This window comes from Giraffa tippelskirchi, chromosome 3 (assembly GCF_054371585.1).
Source record: "Giraffa tippelskirchi isolate mGirTip1 chromosome 3, T2T-mGirTip1v1.2.pri, whole genome shotgun sequence".
NCBI classification, from domain to species: domain Eukaryota; kingdom Metazoa; phylum Chordata; class Mammalia; order Artiodactyla; family Giraffidae; genus Giraffa; species Giraffa tippelskirchi.
This window is the reverse complement of record NC_137277.1, coordinates 131,337,383-131,359,838: the sequence shown is the minus strand read 5'-3', so window position 1 is coordinate 131,359,838 and position 22,456 is coordinate 131,337,383. Positions and strand designations below refer to the sequence as shown.

General features: G+C 45.9%; 1 protein-coding gene and 1 long non-coding RNA gene across 4 annotated transcripts in view; one reads left to right on the top strand and one right to left on the bottom strand.

The window, feature by feature from the left end:
* The window catches only part of LOC145540807 (uncharacterized), a 28,262-nt gene extending 22,768 nt beyond the window's left edge, over positions 1 to 5,494 (top strand). Inside the window, exons 2-3 of the long non-coding RNA XR_014078557.1 lie at positions 2,393 to 2,476; positions 5,111 to 5,494. This is a non-coding gene — a long non-coding RNA (uncharacterized LOC145540807). The remainder of the gene's footprint in view (positions 1 to 2,392; positions 2,477 to 5,110) is intronic.
* Positions 1 to 22,456, bottom strand: part of PTPN4 (protein tyrosine phosphatase non-receptor type 4) — a 272,678-nt gene that overhangs the window by 230,243 nt on the left and 19,979 nt on the right. The window contains exons 2-3 of one of the 3 annotated variants that reach the window (XM_081575953.1): positions 17,855 to 17,948; positions 12,278 to 12,354 (exon numbers count right to left, since the gene is read on the bottom strand). The exons of 1 other annotated variant lie outside the window; for it this stretch is intronic. In XM_081575953.1, the coding sequence (XP_081432079.1) occupies positions 12,278 to 12,284 (7 nt within the window). In that variant the 5' untranslated portion in view covers positions 12,285 to 12,354; positions 17,855 to 17,948. The remainder of the gene's footprint in view (positions 1 to 12,277; positions 12,355 to 17,854; positions 17,949 to 22,456) is intronic. One more of the 3 variants, XM_081575955.1, reaches the window with a different exon arrangement.

Sequence of the window (22,456 nt, the reverse complement as noted above, 5' to 3'; positions counted from 1 at the left end):
TCATTTTTCTTCATTAAATTGGGGTTTATTCAAATCATTTTTTATGCTCAAAACATATCTCTTCCTCTTAATGAAGTACTGCTTCTGGCCTGCTTTGATTCTTATAAACTTGTCATTTTCATGATTTATATATTCTTAGTTGTGATTTTTTATGACACTTTCCCTTAATTTCATTCTTTTATCAAGTAGACTCTTTTAGCTTCTATTGTGATAGAACAAGAGAGTTTTTGACGTTTTGAAGCTTCTTCCAGTCAGTTTTTGTCTGAGGCTTCCACTAAGATTTTTTCTAAATACATTTGAATTTTGTATAATCAGGAAATCTGAGGGAATTCCCTGGCTGTTCAGTGTTTAAGACAGCACTTTCACTGCCAAGGGTGTGGGTTCAGTCCCTGGTTGGGAAACTAAGATCCCACAAGCCATTTAGTGTGGCCAATCAATAAATCAATAAAAAGGATAATAAAATAAATAAAATTTAAAATAAAAAAGGACAATACAATAATAGATTAAAATGATAGGTTTTTAAAAATTTTTTACAGAATTCTGAAAAAAAAATACAAAATTAATCAGAAGTAAACGCTTACTCAAGAACAATTCAAAAGCACTTAAGATAGTTTGGACTGAAAAAAAAATTTTTTTAAAGAAGCACTTAAAACTTGCTGAAATTTGTGTTGAGTTAATACTGCCTAATCATTACTCTTCTATATAGACTGATCTGTTGGTGAATATGTGTAGGGGTTTGGTTACCATGAAATAGTCTTTTCCTTTTTTTTTTTCTGTATCTGTGGTAACTTGGTGCACAGTTTCATCGTGAACTACCAGAGCTCATCATGACAGAAGCATCACTCTCAGGGGGATCTGCTCAAAGGAAAGCTTTGGAAAGCATTATGCGTGAAGTACAATCTCCTTTCTTTGCAGAGAAGAGCGGGAAAGCTATATTAAATGGAAAGCATAGACTCAGACCAAGGCTTGGTGTGAATTGGGATAATGGAGTTGGAAAGCAGTATATATTGAAAACCTTAAAAATATTTATATGCCTCTCAAACACACTTTGCTTTGACTTTGGGGTGTTTCTCTTAAGAAAATACTACTCCTGAAAATGAACAAAAAATATTATGCCCCAAATGTTAACAACATACACCTACCAAGAAAACATTTGGAATAACTTGCTGTAATAATAAATGACTGATTATCTAAATCATGAAACATCAATTTGATGAGTATTATTACTATTGAAGTTTGTAGAAGCTTTGTTATATGGTGCAAAATAGTCCTTATATAATGTTGAGCCAAAAAGAAGCAAGTTACAAAATTATGTATATGTTCTCATTTCAGGTGGATTTTAATAATACCTATGCTCTGAAAAACCTTGGAATATACACTATTTTATATTGTATAAAATACATTTTAAAATGTATACTCTATAAATGTATACACTATACATATTGTGAACATCTTCCCATGTTAATAAATATAGATCTATGATATCACTTTTAATAGGCCATCAACAGATGAATGGATAAAGAAGATGTGGTACATATATACAATGGAATTACTTAGCCATAAAATGGGATGAAATTGGGTCATTTGTAGAGACATGAACGGACCTAGAATCTGTCATACACAGTGAAGTCAGAAAGAGAAAAACAAATATTGTATATTAACACATACACGTGGAGCCTAAAAAAATGGTACAGAGGAACCTATTTGCAGAGCAGGGATAGAAATGCCATTGTGGAGAACAGACATGCAGACACGGGGCCGGGAAAAGGGGAGGGTGGGATTCACATACATACACTACCACGGGTAAAATAGATAACTAGTGGGAACCTGCTATAAAGCACAGGAAGCTGAGCTCTGTGCTCTGTGATGACCTAGATAGAGGGGATGGGGGTGAGGGGAGGGAAGTCCAAGAGGGAGGGGATAGATGGATACACATAGCTGATTCACTTCCTTGTATAGCAGAAACTAACACAACGTGGTAAAGCAACTATAACCCAATTTGAAAAAATGTTTGCATTGTTTCCAAGGGTTTCCTATGTTAAGTATATTTGCAGTGAATAATAACGCACGTTAATCTTTAGCCAGTTCTTTGTTTCCTCAGAATAAATTCCTAGAAGCAGAATTGTTGGGTCAAAGGCATTTTTAGGGCTTTTGAAACGTATTGCTAAATGATCTTCCAAAGAGACTGTAAAACTCCCCTAAGCAGTGAATGCATATGTGCCCTTTCCCTGGAGCCTCTACAACACTGACTCATTAATCTGCTTTCAAGTTGAGAAAATAGCTTAGGAAAATACGCCTGCAACAGATTTGAAACTTTTAATAGTTTTTATTACCCAATCCCAGATTGCTGTAATAATGTTGATAGAACTAACATTTATTATGCAATTTCTAGGTCCTAGACACTGCGCTACGTAGGTTAACTCATCATCCTTAAGGTCTTCCAGGAGGTACGGACCATTGTCAACCCATTTCACAGGTGAGGAACTTGAGGCACAGAGATGCTAAACAGCTTGCTTGAGGTAACACAGCCCAAGGTAATGAAAAGATGAGCTAAAAATTGAACCAGGCCATCATCTACATCCAGTTGCACAATTTCTCTCTTGAAAATCCCTACTGAAATGTCCTTAAGCACCTTGGGGTGGGGAACCGTTTAGTTCAGGATTCACCGCAGCACTGGAAATTTCTCTGATCCATTTAGGAGGATGGATTCCCATTTAGGCAGAGGTCTCTGAGGCAACCATTTAGAAAATGCCAAGGATCTACACTTTAGAGAGAGGTAGACCCACCATACTGAACCTGCTGAGAGACCATAAAGTTGGTCTGCCAGTTCTAGCCCACTGGTCACCCCAGGCTGAAGAGTGGCAAGGAAATGGTTCCTTTGGAGGGACCTGAGGAATATGGCATGTGCAACCCCCTGAGTAAGGTGACCAGTGCCTCCTGGTTTGCCTGGGGCTGTCCCAGTTCTAGCGCTGAAAGCTTGCATACTGGAAATTCTGCAGCCCCAGGCAGATAAGGACAATTGGGTACCAGATTCTTGGGAGAGTGTTCTGGCACTTTTCTTTCCCCTCCAGACAAGAGTGAAAGGCTTTGAGGTTCCACTCTGGAGCCATAGCCCTGGGCCAGAGGGAGGTCCAGTGAATCAGACACCTGGAGGACTCGGCCAGAGCTCCCAGGTCCTCTGTCTGTAGAATCTGACCTCAGGTGGTCTGAAACCCAGTGAAGGAGTCTGGGGTTGGGATGGAGCTGGAAGAGACAAGAAGCAGATGACACAGACCCCCTACCCTGGCAACAGCAGCCTCTAAGCCTGAAGCAGGCCTCAGCCTGCAGCAGCAGGACAGCACAGAGCTTAAATCTAATGCAATTTTGAGTTTTATTATCACACTGGTTGGTACATTTTAGTCACTGAAATGAGACTTGAAAAGGCCCAGAAACACAATGGGAGGTTCAGGAGATGGTCCCCAGGGATGTGAAGATGATTGCGGAGGGCAGCCTGCTTTATACTTGCACACTGCTGAGTCCAGCCCTTTCAATAAAGGGTTACCTGCAGTGGCCATGGAGGGCCCCCCTAGGGCCCTGCTCCCCTCGGTCAGGGGTGGAGCCACAGGTGCTGCCACTGCTGCTGCCTAAGGGACAGGGGTGGGGCTGAGAGCCCAGGGCCCCCTCGCTGCCTCCAGTTCATCAGGCTGTGGCTGGACTCTTCCTCACCCCAGAGTCCCTCCCCCAGTGGAGCATCCCTGTTCCTCAAAGTGCTAGGGCCACCCCCGCCCCCTCTCCTGAACTGCTACAGTGATAAATGATGGCTTGCTACAGACACAAGAGCCTTTACTAGGTCCTTTTAATGCATTGTCTTCTTTTGTGCTTGTATGTCACCTGTGAGGTATTTGAATCATCTTCATTTGTCAGAGGCTCAGAGAAGTTAAGGAACTAGCCCAGTTATTAATTAGCAGAGGTGACTCAAAATCAGCTCCATCTTCATCCAAAGCGCATGCCCAGTTCACAGGTCTGTGGGGCCTCTTAGCTATCTGGGCCAGACCTCTTCCTGCTGGGGGCCCTGGTGAGCTTGCTTCCACCTGTTGTTGTTGATTAGTCACTAAGTTATGTCTGACTCTTTGCAACCCCATGGACTTCAGCCCGCCAGCCTCCTCTGTCCATGGGATTTCCCAGGCAAGAATACTGGAGTAGGTAGCCTTTCCCTTCTCCAAGGGATCTTCCTGAACCAGGGATAGAACCTGCGTCTCCTGTATTGCAGGCGGATTCTTTACTGCTGAGCCAGCAGGGAAGCCCTGCTGGTTCCACTAGTCCCACTTGAAACTTAGAATGTGCTTCTGCTTGGAAACAATAGGGTGGAGGGTTGTTTCAACTCCACTGTGGTTACTTCTTGGTTAAGTCAGCCTTTGTGACCTGGCCTGGGGTTCTCACCACATCAGATCACATGATTTCCCGGGAGGAAAACATCCTGTGTCCTAAATAGCAAATTCCAAACACACTGTTAGAGAACACAGCTTATTTGTGAGTTAGGGAAAGTCTGCATGAAACTATTTGATTCCGCATGACAAGAAAAATAAGCTGGGTTCTTAAATTTGACTGGTTTGTTGGTTTAAAATAGCCTAGAAGCCACCAGGCTGCCTCTCACGTTGTCCTTCTGCAAGGGCGGCGTCTAGTTGAATCATGAGACCTTACAAGAGTCTGTGACTGTGGTCGTAAGAAAACGTCAGTGGTGCAGCGGGTAAAGGCTAGCTTAGGATCAGGTGATGTGGGTCTGATCCTGCCCGTGCCCTTGCTAGTTGTATGGTGTTGGGTGAGTCACTTGACCTCGCCAGGCAACTGCTTCTCCATCTGTAACATAAGGGGTTACATGAGAGGTGTCCTAGCCCCCTTCCTGTTCTCAGATTCGAAGAAACAAACAGCCTCAGGTGTGGAATTACAATTGAGGGGTCGGTTCAGAAATCGTGTTTCTTTCTTTTATTTCCTTTGTAATTTTTATCTCTTGGGAGGGGCCTTTTAGCTGCAGCAGAAGAGAAAAAAGGAGAGTGAGGTTCTTTTGTGCTAAATGGAGCATTGAATGATGGATAAGCAGCAAGATGTGTGATGGCTCTTTTTCTCACATTAGGTATTTGACTAATAGATCAGCAGACCCTGGCATCCAAGTGACAACCTGCACTGAAGAGGGTGGAACTTGGCTGTGCGACCCTTCCAGCTGTGAGAGCTTGAAAGGGAAGCTCTGGGGGAATGTCTCTCATTTTCCCCTGGAAGCTGGGAGACAGCTCAGCTCAGTACTGCCAACTGTGTGATGCGAGCACTTGTAAATGAAGCCTTTTTCCTTGGACGTCTTTCAGGCTGCAGTCTCCCCTCTGGCACCTCCACCCCCTTGGAACAAAGCCTAATGTAAAGTCTGGGTGCAACTCAGACCAGCCTGGGAAAGAATTTGCTCAATAGTGGCAGGGAGGCCTTGATACGTCTTTAATGTCTTAAAAAAAAAAAAAGAGAAAAGCTAGAATTTGGTTTGTCTGTTTGTTTTTACCCTATCTCTTTCAACAACAACAAAAAAATGGCTTGTATCAGGGACACAGCAAACTGCTCCTGGGAAGAACAAAAATAAAAACAGAAGTAGAAATACAGGCTCAAGGAAAATAGCAACAGAAAATCAAAAAGGAGACTTCCCTGGTGGACCAGTGGCTAAGGCTCCATGCTGCCAATGCTGGGGTCCTGGGTTCGATCCCTGGTCAGGGAACTAGATTCCACATGCTGCAATTAAGAGTTCACAGGCCACAACTAAAGATCCTGCCTGCCACAACGAGGACTGAAGATCCTGCATGTCACAGCTAAGAGCTGGCACAGCTAAATAAATAAATGAAAGAAGAAAAAAAAGAAAATCACGATTTTCTTGGGCCCACTTCAGCTGGGCCTGCAGACTGAACACAGAGCCCCAGTCGCTGAGTGGGCAGAAACGGGGGCACCTGGGCAGGTGAGTGTATGGAGTCACATGTGGCTATAGCTTATGTGAGTTCTGCAACAATATAGGTTTTTACGGAAGGAACATAAACAGGAATCCTAAACTCCAGAAGCATGGGCATTTATTCCTTTTGCTCTGATTAAAGGTACAAATTCTGCCTATTATTCCTGCTGCCAACCTGAGCTCTCTCAGACTAGGTGGGCCCCTACCTGTGGGTGCTGAAGCATCCTTAGCAACAGCAGAAGGAAACAGCTCAGGGGTGGCCAGGCAGGCAGAAGCACAGAGAGGAGCTTCTGTGAATATGAATCTATCAGGCACATCATCCTTTTAAAGTCTCTGAACAGGGACAAAGGCCAACCATGGGAGAACTAGGAGAGATTCAGGAAGCTGTGGCTTGTGACCAGGCACACAGCTTGTCAGCAGCCAGAGGCCCAAGAAAGAGCTCCTGAATAACCCAGACTCCATCAGCCAGGTGACAGTGTGGTTCCCAATAATTACAAGCAGAGCTGGCTTCGTAGGCAAGTGACGTGTGCAGGCACATGGGGCCCCAGGCTCAGAACAGCCCTGCCACTGTCTCAAAATTCTTCTTAACTTTGAACAGGGGCCCTGCATTTTCACTTTGCACTGAGCTCCACACTCTTAGCAGCCAGTCCTGGGAATGAGAAGGGCCAGCAGGAGGAGGTGCCTTATGCCTCCTCCCTGCCCCGAGGCCCTGGTGGCCCCGTGAAGAATTCAGTCCAACTGATCCTGTGTCTTCCTGCCCCTAGAACTGCCTTTAGGTTCTCCAGCTCCCTGCTTCAGGCCTTGCCTATGTCAGAAATCCCGTATGGGTCTCTCTGGGCTTCCCTGGGGGTTCAGATGGTAAAGAATCTGCCTGCAATGCGGGAGACCTGGGTTCGATCCGTGGGTTGGGAATACCCCCTGGAAAAGGGATAGGCTACCCACTCCAGTATTCATGCCTGGAGAATCTCCATGGACAGAGGAGCCTGGTGGGCTACAGTCTATGGGGGTCAAAAAGAGTCACAACTGAGCGACTAAGCACAGCATAGCACATAGGTCTCACTGGGCTAAAAATCAAAGAGTCTTCTAGAGGCTCTGAGGAATTGGAAGCAGGAATTTGCATCTTTGCCTTTTCCAACTTGAGAGATCAGCCATGTACACCTGGGTTTCCAGCCCCTTCCTTCATCTTCAAAGTTGGGGTGGTGGGAGTCCTTCTCACAGGCCTCCCTCTTCCACTTTTAAGGACCACTGGGATTATGTCTGGCTCTCCTGCATAACCTCCTACTTAAGATCAACTGATTAGTGACCGTGACTCCCCTTTGTGTAGCCTAACACATCAGCACTTCTGGGGATTGGGACATAGACATCTTTGGCAGTGGTGGGAGAGTGGGGGTGTTACTGTTCTGTGACATGACTGTGTCTTTATCCTTCTTTCTTCAACCTGAGGCCCCAGTTTATCTTGTCCCTTGGCATGTTTTTGCTCAGGGCTTTTTTTTTCCTTCATAAATCTTCTTCATATGAACCTTAAGGAGAAACTGATGCAAAATGGAAGGAGAGAAATAGAGGGAACATGTACACACTACCATATAAAATAGATAAACAACAAGGACCTACTGTACAGCACAGAAACTATACTCAGTGTCTTGTAATAATCTATATTGGAAAAGAATATGAAAAAGAATATATATATTAATATATATATACACATATGTATACATTCAGTTATATATATAACTGAATCACTTAGCTTATACTAGAAACTAACACAGCATTGTGAATCAACTGTGCTTAAATAACAATTTAAAAAACAAAAAAAAACTAGGGGAGGGAGGGGAAGGAAGAGGTAAACATTTTGATAGCCTCTCAGTTTATGATTTTACATTTTCATACTCCCTTTACCACCTCCATTTCTCTTCAGCACTACTGTTTCTGACATATTCTAAGATCAACAAAATTTTAAAGTTAAAAAAATTACTTATGAGAAGGTAATAGGAATTACAGCCATTGAGCAGGCCAAAGAAACGAGGCCCTAGAAAAAGCCTTTTAGAAAGAGGATATAAGAAAGATCCTTGAATAATTGCATTTCTTTTTTTCTTTAATGTGACAATTTTTAAAATTGAAGTACAGTTGATTTACAACATTGTGTTAATTTCAGGTGTATAGATAGTGATTCAGTTATGTATGTGTGTGTGTGTGCTTAGTTATGTCTGACCCTTTGCAAACCCATAGACTATAGCCCGTCAGGCTCCTCTGCCCATGGGATTTTCCAGGCAAGAACACTGGCTGCTGCTGCTGCTGCTAAGTCGCTTCAGTCGTGTCTGACTCCGTGCGACCCCATAGACGGCAGCCCACAAGGCTCCCCCATCCCTGGAATTCTCCAGGCAAGAATACTGGAGTGGGTTGCCATTTCCTACTCTAGGGTATCTTTCTGACCCAGGGTTCAAACACATGTCTCTTGTGTCTCCTCCAGTGGCAGGTGGATTCTTTACCACTGCACAACCTGGGACGACCCATAAATGTATTCTTTTTAAAAAATTTTAATTTTACTGGAGTATAGTTGATTTACAGCATTGTGTTAATTTCAGGAATATAGCACAGTGATGCAGTTATACATATACGTATTTTTATTCTTTTTCAGATTCTTTTCTCATTTAGGGTATCAAAGAAAATTGAGTAGAGTTCCCTGTATTATACAGTAGGTCCTGGTTGGTTGTCTATCTTACCTAAGAACTGTGTGTATACTCATCTCAAGCTCCTGATTTATCCCGCCCCTCCACGTTTCCTTTTTAGTAACCATAAGTTTGTTTTCAATATCTATAATTGTTTGTTTGTCAAACAAGCTCATTTGTTTCATCTTTTTAAAAAGTAGATTCCACATGAGTAATACCATATGATACTTGTCATATATATTCTTTTTCAGATTTTATCCCATATAGGTTATTACAAAATATTGAGTATAGTTTACAGTGCTATACAGTAGGTCCTTGTGAATAACTGCATTTCTGTCTTTCACGTCTGATTGTGAAGTCTATGGTCTGGACCAAATAAATTACCCAAGACTCTTAAAGTTCCCTGGAAAGTCTCCATTCCATTCCTACCTCCAAGGTCAGGACCTCCCTTCCTTTGAGGGGGTGAGTGTAAATTTGCCCCTGTATATTCCTCACACTGCCTTCTCCCCCCGCTGGGTTTTGAGCATTGCAAACAAGAACTTTGAGCAGATTGCTCAAAGAGGATCCTGGCTTGGAAACTGTTGCCAGCTGGTCTCGTACCCATATCTTTTCAGTAAATTTCTCTCAAGCATATGTACACACACAAATACGCCTTCTGTTGAAGGCAATGAAATCATCGTTCACCACAGAGACTGAAGGAGAATGTGCTGAACCATGAAATTGAAGTAATGCTTTTGGGTCTGGGTACAGTTTTTCCTGGAGTAAAGTTTCTTATTAACATCGCTGTTTTGTTCATGGATGCACCCGGGCATCTGGGACCTGGATGCTCCATCCACACTGGGACAGGCCTGACTTCGGGGACCACATGTCTTAGTTCTGGACTATCACTCAGAGCTCCTGCCTGTCAGGCCGCCCAGCCCCTCAGCTGCAGGGCAGTGACTTCTGACCCCCATTTCTCCTCTTGACCTAAGACCCAGGGAAAGGCTTTGCCAGTTGGAGGTCACCCTGCAAGAACCTGGGGTGAGCCAGGTCACAGGGGAGCAGAGAGGGCTGGCGCTGCCAGGGCTGAGAGTCAGCGAGGGAGAACCCCTTGTCTGGTGGAAGATGACATGCAAAGAGCCGCCTCCAGATCAGTGCGGTGGGTGTTCTTGGAGAGCCAGCTCTAGGTGCTCAAGACGCCCTGCGGCAGCCGGGAAGACCTCCAGAGGAGAGGTTCTTGAGTGGAAACTTGAGGAATGAGTGGGAGATGGCCAGGAGCAAGGTGATTTGTGCCAAGGGACATAGGTTCAAATCCCATCACTGCCACCGTGTGACACTCTTGTACTCTTGGTTTCTCCGTCTATGGAAGTGTGATCATAGCCTCCATACTTTAGGCTCCTAGAATCCTCAGCAGTGGAGTCAAAGGACCTGGCTCCTGGCTTTCAGTCCTAGGCACCCCTATTCCAAGCGTAGGGGGCACACCCATCTTAGCTTCCCTCTGCCCTCGTTCGCTCCCTATTGCTTCATCTGCTCCAAACCCTCTGCCTGCCTGGGGTCTGCACATCAGATCTTGCCTATGTTGAATCCCATGGGTCTCAACCAGGGCTCTACCTGGACCCCGCCCAGCACAACCCCCAACCAGCAGCACAGGCTGGTCTTTATCACCGGGACCTCGATCTTAGCAGTTTGGAGTGACCCAGCCCAGTGTCTTGCATGGTCTATCTTGTGGCTGCCCCACCCTGTGTGGCTGCAAAGCCAGGCCCCTCCCCAGGCTGGGTCTGAGGGACCGGGTGGAGACACAGACTAGAGGAGGGCACATTCAAGTGGCATCCCACGAGGAACACTCCGGCTGCCGGCTTCTCTTCTTTGAGGAGGTCATCCACACATCGTCCCACCTTCCCTCGTCCCTATATTGCACTCAGGGCTCTGGAAGGAGGATTCATGAGATCATGTCTCAGAAATGCTTTGAAGATGAGAAGCCCTGAGCATTTCCCCACAGCCCTCAATTTAACTTTCCCAGAACTCTCTCTGGGTTGTCAAGACTTTGTAGCTATTTTTATAAACAGTGATCGCTGACTGCTTCCATTTTTACCGTGGCTACCCTCCCACAGCAGACTGGGCAAGGGGCTGGATCTCCCGTCGCCCTTCTTCTCACACCCCTTCCTCTACCTCGGACCCAACCTTACCATCCCCTGTGTGCTCCCAGGGTCACCCGTCTCATTGATGCCCAGCCACTGATCTACCCCAGTGACTCCCAGGTTCTCCAATATGGTGCCCAGTGCCCTTCAGCTCTGGCAGCTGCCCACCTGCTCAGCCACTCCCCTGCCTGGTGTCCAACCCTGGACTCAGAAGCCCCAGGCTCGGTCACACCTCCAGGCCAGGAGAGAAGCTAGATCATAAGAAATGGAAACTGAGTCTGCTGGTGGGCCTGCCCAGCATGTGACTGATCAATAGGCATTTTTTGAATAAAATATTTAAATCATACAAAAAGTGTATGGGGAGACAAATATATGATACCGCTTACATGTGGAATTAAAAAAAAAGATACAAATGAGCTTTTATCCAAAATGGAAAAAGACTCACATACACAGAAAACAAACTTGTGGTTACCAAAGTGGAAAGAGCGGCAGGAGAGGGATAAATTAGGAGACTGGGATTAACATATACATACCACTATGTATAAAATAGATAAATAAGGACCTACTGTATAGCATAGGGAACTATATTCAATATCTTGTAATAAACTATAAGGGAAAAGAATCTGAAAAAGAACAGATATATGTGTATATACATATCAACTATGAAAGTGAATGTGTTAGTCACACAGTCATGTCCCACTCTGTGACCCCATGGACTACAGCCCACCAGGCTCCTCTGTCCATGGAATTCTACAGGCAAGAATACTGAAGTGGGTAGCCATTCCCATCTCCAGGGCATCGTCCTGACCCAGGGATCGGATCTGGGTCTCCTTCGTTGCAGGCACAGTCTTTACAATCTGGAAACCAGGGAAGCCCAATCTACCTTTATGTCTATGAACCTCTTTTATTTCTTTCTCCTACGATCTCTCCCAGAGAAAACCACTTTCTTAAATTTGGTGTCTTACACTTTGGTTACATATGTAATATTAATACTATATAGTATTATTTTGTGTTTTAGACTTTACGTAAACACTAACTTGTGGTGAGAGAAAGCAAAAGTGAAAGTGGCTTAGTCGTGTCTGACTCTTTGTGACCCCATGGACTATACAGTCCATGGAATTCTCCAGGTCAAAATACTGGAGTGGGTAGCCTTTCCATTCTCCAGGGAATCTTCCCCACCCAGGAATTGAACCGGGGTCTCCTGCATTGCAGGCTGATTCATTACCAGCTGAGTTACCAGGGAAGCCCAATTTGTGGTACATATCCTCATCAGATCTACCTACTGACATTTTAGTCACTTATTCAACACACCAACCCCTGCTTCCTTGATGATCCCAGTAAAATCTTTTTGTCATAATGAAAAGACACGGAGTGGTTGATGGGAGTGTTCTAGGCTACAGGAAGGAGCATTTTATCACTGATGTTCTTTAGAATTGCTGGTGCATGCTGGTAACAGAGTTGACTGACTTAGTGGTGTCTTAGCTCGAGCTGCTATAACAAAATACCAGAGGTTGGGGGGCTTAAGTAAAGACATTTACCTCTCATAGTGCTGGAGGCTGGAAGTCCAAGGTCGAGGTGCCGTCAGATTCAGTTCCTTTTTCTGGCTTGCAGATGACTGCAAGGGGAGGGGAGAGACAGAGACAGAGAGAGGGAAACAAGCTCTCTGCCACCTCTTCTTAGGAGGACACTCATCCCATTTAGGGTCCCCACCCTTGTGACCTCATCAAAACCTAATCACCCAAAGGCTCCACCTCCAAGTACCATCATATTGGAGATTAGGGCTTCAATTTAGGAATCTGGTGGAGAGGGACACAATTCAGTCCATAGCAAATGGTTTTACTATTTGTTTCTAAATCCTTTACAGACAACGTACCCCTTACTGCCTGCAGCAGGTTGGCAGGGTGGGGGCAGAGTTCAATACCTAGCTGTGGCATCCACAGATGTCCTGGGAAAGAAAGCATCTGTGTAAGGGACTCTGTGAGGGAGACAGGGTACAACTAGGGTGAGTTGGGGGCTAAGTATGGCAGTGCCCCCCACCCTGAGTGTGTATGACAGGTTTTTGGTTTTGGCCGTGTTGCATGTCATGTGGGATCTTAGTTCACCAACTAGGGATTGAACCCGGACCCTGTCAATGGAAGCACCGAGTCCTAACCACTGGACCACACAGTCCCTGTGTGTGCATCTTGTGACGGGAGGACTGATCAGATTAAAAGACATTCAGAAAAAAAGACACTTGGGAAACACATTTTCCAAATGCAGTGTGTGGGCCTTGTTTAAACACTAACTCAAACAAGCCTAATGGTAAAATAGTCAACTTCAGAACTGGGAGAATATGACTGTGGATTGGGTGGTACATGACCACAAGGAACTTTCGCTCGTTTTGTTAGGTATGTTGGATTTCCCAGGTGGATCAGTGGTAAAGAATCTGCCTGCTAACGCAGGAGACATGAGTTTGATCCCTGGGTCGGGAAGAGCCCTTGGAGAAGGAAATGGCAACTGCTCCAGTATTCTTGCCTGGGAAATCCCATGGACAGAGGAGCCTGGCAGACTACAGTCCATGGAGTTGCAAAGAGTCAGACACGACTGAGTGACTGAGCATGTTAATATGTGAACACAGGTAGGAGGTGTTTAAATATACTTGTTATGTAAGAAAACATCCTTATTCTTTAGAGATATATACTGAACTCATTTAAGCAACATCAGCAGGGCTGGGATTTTTTTACCCACAAAACCAAAAATAGATGAAACAAGTATGGCAGAACTGCAATCTTTGTGAAACCTAAGTGATGATTATTTGGGTGTTTACTGTACTGGTTATCTGAGTCAAGATCTAGCCAGGAGGCGAGAACCACTTGAATATTTAAAGCAGTGGGACTTTGAGGCTGAGTATTGTTCACACAGGCAATGGAAGCCTGAGGAAGCCGGCAGAGAACCAAAATCAGTGTGGACAGCTGCCAGCCTGGGCTGGAGAGTGACACAAGAAGGTGGTGTCACTGGGCCCAGAGGCTGGCATCACTTAGTAAAGTAGAAAATCAGCAAGCCTTTTGAGGGGTGGTGGAGCTATGGTGGGGACAGGACCTGAGGCAGAAAGGGAAAAGAAAGACCCTTCTTCCTACCTGTCACCCTGCTGCCCAAGCTACAATCACAATGAAGCCATTGGGGTCACTCTCGGGGACACAGGGCAGAACGAGGTGGGCAAGTAGGATGGCTCTGGGGGCAGACTGGGCCTGCATGGAATTCCCCTATATTCTGCACGTTTTTCAAAAGAGAAGGAAAAGAGACCTCCCCTCTAAGCACTGCTGACACAGCCACCTCTCCTGCCTCCAGAGAGCATGGATGGCAGGATTCCTGGGGCAGAAGAGCCATGAGCTCCATTTTACGGCAGCTGTTGTTAGAATCAAGATTGCCAAAGATCAACAACCTCAGATATGCAGATGATACCATTTTAATGGCAGAAAGTGAAGAGGAACTAAAGAGCCTATTGATGAAGATGAAAGAGGAGAGTGAAAAAGCTGGCTTAAAACTCAACATTCAAAAAAAGAAGATCATGGCATCTGGTCCTATCACTTCATGGCAAATAGATGGGGAAAAATGTGGAAACAGTATCAAATTTCATTTTCTTGGGCTCTAAAATCACTGTGGCTGCTGACTGCAGCCACGAAATTAAAAGACACTTGCTCCTTGGAAGAAGAGCTATGACAAGTCTAGACAGTGTATTAAAAACCAGAGACACCATTTTGCCAACAAAGGTCCATATAGTTAAAGATATGGTTTTTCCAGTACTCATCTATGGATGTAAGAGTTGGGCCATAAAGAAGGCTGAGGGCCGAAGAATTGACGCTTTCGAACTGTGGTGTTGAGGAAGACTATTCAGAGTTCCTTGGACAGCAAGGAGATCAAACCAGTCAATCCTGAAGGATATCAACACTGAATATCCATTGGAAGGACTGATGCTGAAGCTGAAGCTCCAGTACTTTGGCCACCTGATGTGAAGAGCTGACTCATTGGAAAAGATCCTGATGCAGGGAAAGATTGAGGGCAAGAGGAGAAGGAGGCGACAGAGGATGAGAGAGTTGGATGGCATCACTGACTCAATGGACATGAGTCTGAGAAAACTCAGGGAAATAGTAAAGGACAGAGAAGACTGGCATGCTGCAGTTCATGGGGTTGCAAAGAGTCGGACATGACTTAGCGACCGAATAACAATTGTTGCTCAGATAATGCTCTCCTGGCAAATAAAGCAGGAACCCCTGTGTCAGCATAGCCTGTTGATGAGGACCCAGAAGGAACTGGCCTCTGTCATTGCAGGAAATTGTAGACGTGTTTCCTGAGCTTTGAGAGGACATGGAGGTTTGGTCTGGGGCCCCAAGTGGTTCTGCAGATGACCAACCCCCAATCCATTTCCCATCTTTCTACCAATGGAACTTCAATTTTGTTCCTGATGACAATGTACCCAGCTAAAAAATTCACACCCACCCCTCAGATCTCTCAGAGTTAGTGGTGACCATGTGGTCAAATTCTGATCAACATGATGGAAGTGGAAGTCCTGAGGAAGGGTGATCCTTTCAGAATAAAAAGGCAGGTCTCCTTCTCTCACCTGTTTCTTCCTGTGTGAAAGATGGATGCTATGGCTGGTGCTGTGGTAGCAGTCTTGTGACCATGAGGGCTAAAGTTAAATGCTGGAGCAAGGAGTTGCTTTGAGCAACTGCACTAACCCTAGACTTTCTAGCCCTGGGCTTCTTGTTGGGTGACTAAAATATACCCCTTACTTATTTAAGTCACTGGTTTTTGGGTTTTCTGTGATCTGCGGTTAAAGAGATATCTCGACTGAAAATAAAGAAATTGGCTTTTACTCAACAGAAGGAAAAGTAGGAAGTAAAGAAATTGGCTCCCTAGGTAGAGACTAGCATTATCTTTATGAACAATGCTAAGCACACAGCAGGTGTTCAAGAAATATAAGCCAATAAATGGGTCAATTGATATGGCAAGTACATGACCACTTGAGCAGTGAATCTGAAGAGTTTAAAGGCTTCTGGTAGTGAGTCTATCTCTTTCACTGCCTGAAAGGAAACCAGCTGCAAACATTGCCATAATGTTATGGAATTATCTGGTGATAAGCGAATACTTCCTGGGCATCCAGGGGAAAATGCAAATAGCACGCATAGAAGGAAAAGATATGTTTGCTTATCACTCCACAGATAATGGAACTGTGAGGGGACAGGTGTGGCACACACACCCTAAGGTGACCCTCAGTGAATCACAGCCTGTATAATCCCACCCACCCACCCACCCACCCATTGACTGGGTGTGGGCAGAACCTGGGGCTTGCCTGTAACCAATAGGATATGGCAAAGGTGACAGGCTGTCCCTCCTTTGACAAATTACATTCTATGGCACGGTAATTAATGCCAACTCTGAGGAAGGAAGCTGCCATGTGGTGAGGGGGTCACTTGGCAAGGAAGTGGGGGAAATCTTGAGGAGCCTAGAGGAATGCTTTCAGCCAGCCAGCATGAAAACAAGGACCTTAGTCCTACAACTAAGGAGCTGAGCTCTGCCAGCAACCAGAATGAGTCTGTGAGACCCTGAGGCCAGTTGACAGCATGGGCCCAGGCTCTGAGGCTACCTTCAGTCAAGGCTCCAGATAGAACACATCCCTGCCTGCTCCTTGAACATAGCCTGCAAGACCCTGAGTAGCAGACCCAGTGAGACTGCCCCCAGAAACCTCATGTAATAAATGTGTGTTGTTTCGAGCCACTGTTCGTGGAAATTCCTTGGGCTTCCCAGGTGGCACTAGTGGTAAGGAACCTGCCTGCACACACAGTAATTAAAACAAAGTAGGATAGAGAATGACCTTCTGTGAAAGAGTGGAGGGGGACTTCCCTGATGATCCAGTGGTTATGAATCTGTCTTCTAATGCAGGGGGATGCAGGTTCAATCCCTGGTTAGGGAACTAAGCCTGCTCGCTGCAACTAGAGAAGCCTGAGTGCCTCAACAAAGGGTCTGCATGGCCAAAAAAATGAAAGAAAGAAAGAAAGATAGGAGGCTGCCTAGTGTTCTTGGGAGTCAGCCTGGAGAGGGCAGATCTGGGCAGAGCATCCATTTGTTCATTCACAGACGTGTCAGCTGCTTATTAAGGGCCACTGCCACATGCCAAGCATAGCTCACAGCACGAAGTTTTTGCCTCTTATACCCACTTCATCACCACGCGACTGCAGCAATATGTCCACTCTAGACAAGGTTGCTGAGTCCTCACAGTGACTTGGCCTAGGGCCAGACACTTCACATCACTGACTCATCGGCCATCACAGTGACCCTGGAGGTAGGTATTAATCACCGTACACATTTAAGAGACTAACATCACACAGTGGAAGAGCTGGGATTCTAAGAAATTAAGTCAGCTCCTCTTGTTTCAAGTTGGCTTAGAATTTGGTGTCAGGAAAAATCAGGTCATCTGAGCTCACACGGCCTCTTCCTCCTCCTCCTCTCAGAAGCACATTCTTAAAAGAGGTAAAGTATTAAGCATGAAAAATTACAATCTATAAGGAGACACTTATGTCAATTTAAAAACGAAATAAATATTCAGTGTGCCTTTTTCACTTTTTCCTTTTCAGCATCTTTTTCCTTTCCATAAAGATATGATTAGAATGTTCCTTCCAATGCTTTCTAAATTTGAATCTGATATCAACACTCCTTTTGACTGCATTCTGCCGCTGCTGTGAGGGTTCAATGAAATGATGCAGACAGAGCATTGGACCTCTTTTTCTGCACAAAGCTTTGTATTTGTCTCTCTTCACTTCACATGTGTGTCACCCAGAGACCTGACAGGAAAAGCATTCACTCTGATGGTTCAAAGGAAGAGCCACTTAGTGAAGAACAACTTACAGAGATGTGGACAAGTCTAAGGGAACCAGCGAAGGATGCCCAGGCACCCAGGAGCTGCCCAGAGCAGGAAGCTCTTACTACCTTCAGGGCCAAAAGGGCAAGGGGAGAAAGTGGTGGTAACAGAGCCTAGAGAGGGTGCAGACATAGAGGGGGGCTGCCCAGTGGGAGATCGCTTGTCTAGAGGCACCAAGGCAAGAGAGGGTAGAGAAGATGCATCCTAGCTTTCTACCCACCTTCCACCTCCTGCTGCCATCTCCCATTGGCGTCTCCGACTTGTGGCCAGAAGCAAAGGGACTTGGGATGAAGTCTTGCACTGAGGTTGATAGCCTGGGGTGCAGAGAAGTGCAGAAAGTGATTCTTGAAGGACAAATGGTGAATTAGTGCATTATATTATGAGAATTATCCCATGTTGTCAGAGAGTTCTTGAAGACAGTGTTCTTAAAGTATAGTTGATTTACAATACCATGTTAGTTTCAGTTACACATCAAAGTTATTCAGTTATATATATATATATTCTTTTTCATCCTCTTTTTCCATTATTGTTTATCACAGGATATTGAATATAGTTCCCTGCGCTATACAGTAGGACCTTGTTGTTTATTTTATAGATAGTAGTTTGCCTCAGCTAATCCCAAACTCCTGATTTATCCATCCTCCATTCCCTTTCCCCTTTGGTAATCATAAGCTTGTTTTCTATGTCTGTGAGTCTGTTGAAAGTGAAAGTGAAGTAGCTCAGCTGTGTCCGACTGTTTGTGACCCCATGGACTGTAGCCTACCAGGCTCCTCCGTCCATGGGATTTTCCAGGCAAGAATACTGGAGTGGGTTGCCATTTCCTTCTATGAGTGTGTTGCTGTTTTGTAAATACGTTCAAGTCATATTTAAGATTCCACATATAAGTGATATATTATTTATTTGTCTTTGACTTATTTCACTTAGTGTGATAATCTCTAGGTCCATTCATGTTGCTGCAAATGGCACTATTTCACTCTTTTTTACAACTGACTAGTATTCCATTATGCGTATGTACCACTCCTTTATGCATTTCTCGTTGGACTTTTAGGTTGCTTCCATGGAAGACAGTGTTCTCAATGGCTAAGAGTTATTTCATCATTTGGTAGGTGTATTATTTGTTATTATTATTTAGTAGTAACGGCATTGGTAGCAGCAGCAGCAGTAACATTAACCAATACTTAGACTGATCCCTCGGAGAAGGCAATGTCAACCCACTCCAGTGTTCTTGCCTGGAGAATCCCAGCGACGGGGGAGCCTGGTGGGCTGCCGTCTATGAGGTTGCACAGAGTCGGACACGACTGAAGCTACTTAGCAGCAGCAGCAGACTGGTCTCTCTTCGGTTACTACAATGGATATCTTTGCCCATAATTCTTTTTCTACACTTGCCATGTTAAGGAACTTAGTTCACAGAGGTCTCTCCACAGTCCTCAGGCTTGGGGAGTCCAGGTGGGAACACCACTGGCACCCACTCCACAGCCATCCCAGGATCCCTGGAAATCATGCGGGGCCATCACCTCCTACCTTCCTTAGCGCAGTTACGAGTCAGGATGGGGCCTGGGTGGCACTTGGATGAACTGTTCATAAAATGAGGGCTGGATTCAGGGCTGGGTGAGGGCGGGTGGAAGCCTGGGGTGGGGTGGGGGGCTGATGCTCGCCAAAGTGCTCACTCCTTCGAAGACTATTAAACGCTGCAAGGAGACTCAGCATCCTGGCTTCCACCCACTGGTTTCCTCCCTGGGGCTCCCGGGCCCCAAGCTGTGGCAAGCTTGCGCCCCCTGCCGGCCAGCGAAGCATCTGCAAGAAACAGTGTCCCACTGTCCTCAGCATCAGCCATCCTGAGCAGTCACTAGCTCTGGAACTAGCTCCCTGAAGAGTTCTCACAGGGCTCTGGGCATCTGGGGGATGCTTGGATTCACCTCCCTGGGGTAGAGAACTGAACTGGTTGGAACAGGATCTCCTGGACACTGGTGGAAATGTAAATATGCATACGTATCAAGAACCTTCAAATTTTTGATTCAGCCTCACCTCCTCCAGGAAGACTTCCATGACCACACCCCTCAACATCCCAGTGTAATCTGTATGTCTCTTTTCCCTGTAGCATTTTTTCTTGTCTCTGACTCAGCTGAATAAGAAAAGTAACTTTATTTTGCTCTAACTGTTTACAATTTCATCTTGAACTCCAACTTCACCAACTATTTGTAGTAACTTGATTTTAATTATTTCAGGGTTTCTCTGTGCCCTGTCCTTGGGATTATGTCCTGGAGGCAGGTGGAGGGAAGAAGGAGTGTTTATGAAGCCAAGACAGGCAATGCACAGCCACTAGGCTGCCTCTTAATCATCTTGATCTCAGGGGGGCCTCAGCTTGAAGTGGAGCTTCGGCTCCCAGCCAGAAATTATGGTGGGGTCATGGCAGTGAGAGCACTCAATCTAGCCTTTAGACTAGAGGACAGTGACAAGACCCTGGCCCCTTGGCTTTGAAGAAAAAGAATTCTCATAAAGATGGAAAGTCGTGAAACAAGTAAATTATTTATTAGGAGGAAAAAAAAGAGTACAGCAGATGTGGATTGACACCATGGGCAGAATCAGAGAGAGAAACCCTGAATCACGCCCTGGTGGTAGCTTGAATTACTTTTACGGGCCATATCGTCTAGGTTTCCTTTGGCCAACCATTTTTATTTGCCCGGTTAAGAGCCTGTGTTTGGTATAGTTCAGGATCTTCCCGTGTGTGCACAAACATCTCTTAGCCACGATGAATTCTACCGAAGAGGCCTATGGGTAGCTTGGCATCACTTAGCATCATTCCCCTTTGACTGCTAAGGAGTCTTTCTGTGCATGTGTAGTTGCGAAGGTCTCCAGACTTCCAGAAGGAGGAATATGTAGTCTCATCTTATATCTGGGCAGGGCCAAGCCTCCTCTCTCAATTGTCCTGCTATTCTTGCCTTTAAGTATTGGTCGAGAATCTCTGATGGCTTTACCCTGGGTGGGGAAGGGGCCATCTACCTCCTGCCTCAGTCTGTCCTTGCAGACAGCACCCAGGGAGACCCCACCAAGAGGCTCCACATTCCCACTGGCTGACTTCTTCACAGGTTACATTTGGATTCTGTCTGTGGCCCCAACACTTTCCAGGGGCACCAGGTTTTCTGCAAGGACAGCTAAGGAAGGAGAAAGCTCAGTTCTTTCCCACTCCTTCCCTTCCTACATTCAGTACCTCCCAGGTTATGAGGGCCCCACCTGGTCCTGCCACACCCCAGGGCTCAGCTTGGAAGCCAGGCCCAGTGTCCACCTTGCACCTCCCCCTCCCCCTCCTACCTGGGCCTGGCCCAGCCCAGGGAATCGGCTCCTATTCCCTGGCGGTTTCTTCCCAGATCTTTTGTCCACAGCCAGTGACTCTCTTCCCCTAAGGGTCTGGGAGAGCTTTTGAAAAACAAAGGCCAGGAATCGCCTGCTTTTTTTTTGTTTGTTTGTTTTTTTATAAATTTATTTATTTTAGTTGGGGGCTAATTACTTTACAATATTGTAATAGTTTTTGCCATACATTGACATGAATCAGCCATGGGTTTACATGTGTTCCCCTTCCTGGACCCCCCATCCACCTCCCTCCCCATCCCATCCCTCTGGGTCATCCCATTGCCCCGGCCCTGAGCCCTTGTCTCATGCATCGAACGTGGAATGGTGTTCTGTTTCACATATGATAATATACATGTTTCAATGCTATTCTCCCAGAACGTCCCACCCTCACCTTCTCCCTCAGAGTCCATAAAATTGTTCTATGCATCTGTGTGCTTTTATTCTGCTTTCTGCTCTGTGCATCTTCCTGACTTCTCAGAGGCCAGGGGTGGAGGGTGGGGGGGCACAATGGCTAAATGGGGAGAAGAAAGGAAGGAGAGAAAAGGAGGGGGTGGAAGAGAAAGCCTTTCAGTTTCCAAATATCACCCACATTCCTGCCCTCCTCACCCATCCTCACCCCTCCTATGGGGGCTGGGATGGAGGGGGCAGTCAGAACTTCCCCTCCCGGAGGGGAGAGGAGGCACTGAGGGGTGGGGGCAATGCATGCCACCAGGAATGATCAGACAGCCAGAAAAAGCAAGGAATGAGAGTGAAGAGCAAAGAGAAAAGCACGGAGAGAAAAAGCTGCCAGGAGCTGGGGACCTGCATTCAGTGAGACCTTGAACATAGTGCTTCAGTCGTACTCGGGGCCAGGTCTGACGACTGACTGAGTCCAGGAGGCAGGAGACAGAAGAAATTCTCGTCTTTGCAGCTGAACTTGTCCCATGAGACTTGGCTCAGTGGTAGTGTGATGTAGGCAAGCACTGAACCTTTCTAGAAGTCTCATTTCTTCCTCTGCAAAGCAAAGATCAGAAGCTCCGCATTGCGTGTGGTTGAGAGGATTAAGTAGGACAGATGATCAGGGACCACAGGCTACCTGCTGGCAGATGGAGATGTGCACCTCTGCCAGGTGGACAAGCCATGCTTTAGATGTCCAGGGACGCCCGGGCCGGTGCAGGAAAACGCTGGACCCTAGGATGTGTCACTTGGAAGCCTGCAGACTCCTGCATGGCCAGGCCCCTCCTGTCCCCTCCCTCTTTCTCATCTCAGGTGGCCTCAGCCTGCAGTGGCTTGAAAGCAGGGCTTTGGTTCTCAGCGAGAGATTGAGGTCAGGTCATGGCAGTGAGAGCACCAAATCCTAGCCACTAGACCAGTGGTCAGTGACAACGGCCTGGCCCTTTGACTTTGCAGGAAAGAATTCCCACAAGGACAGAACGTAGTGAAGCAAGTAAAGTGTATCAGGAGGAAAAAGAGGACAGTACTTGTTGATAGACAC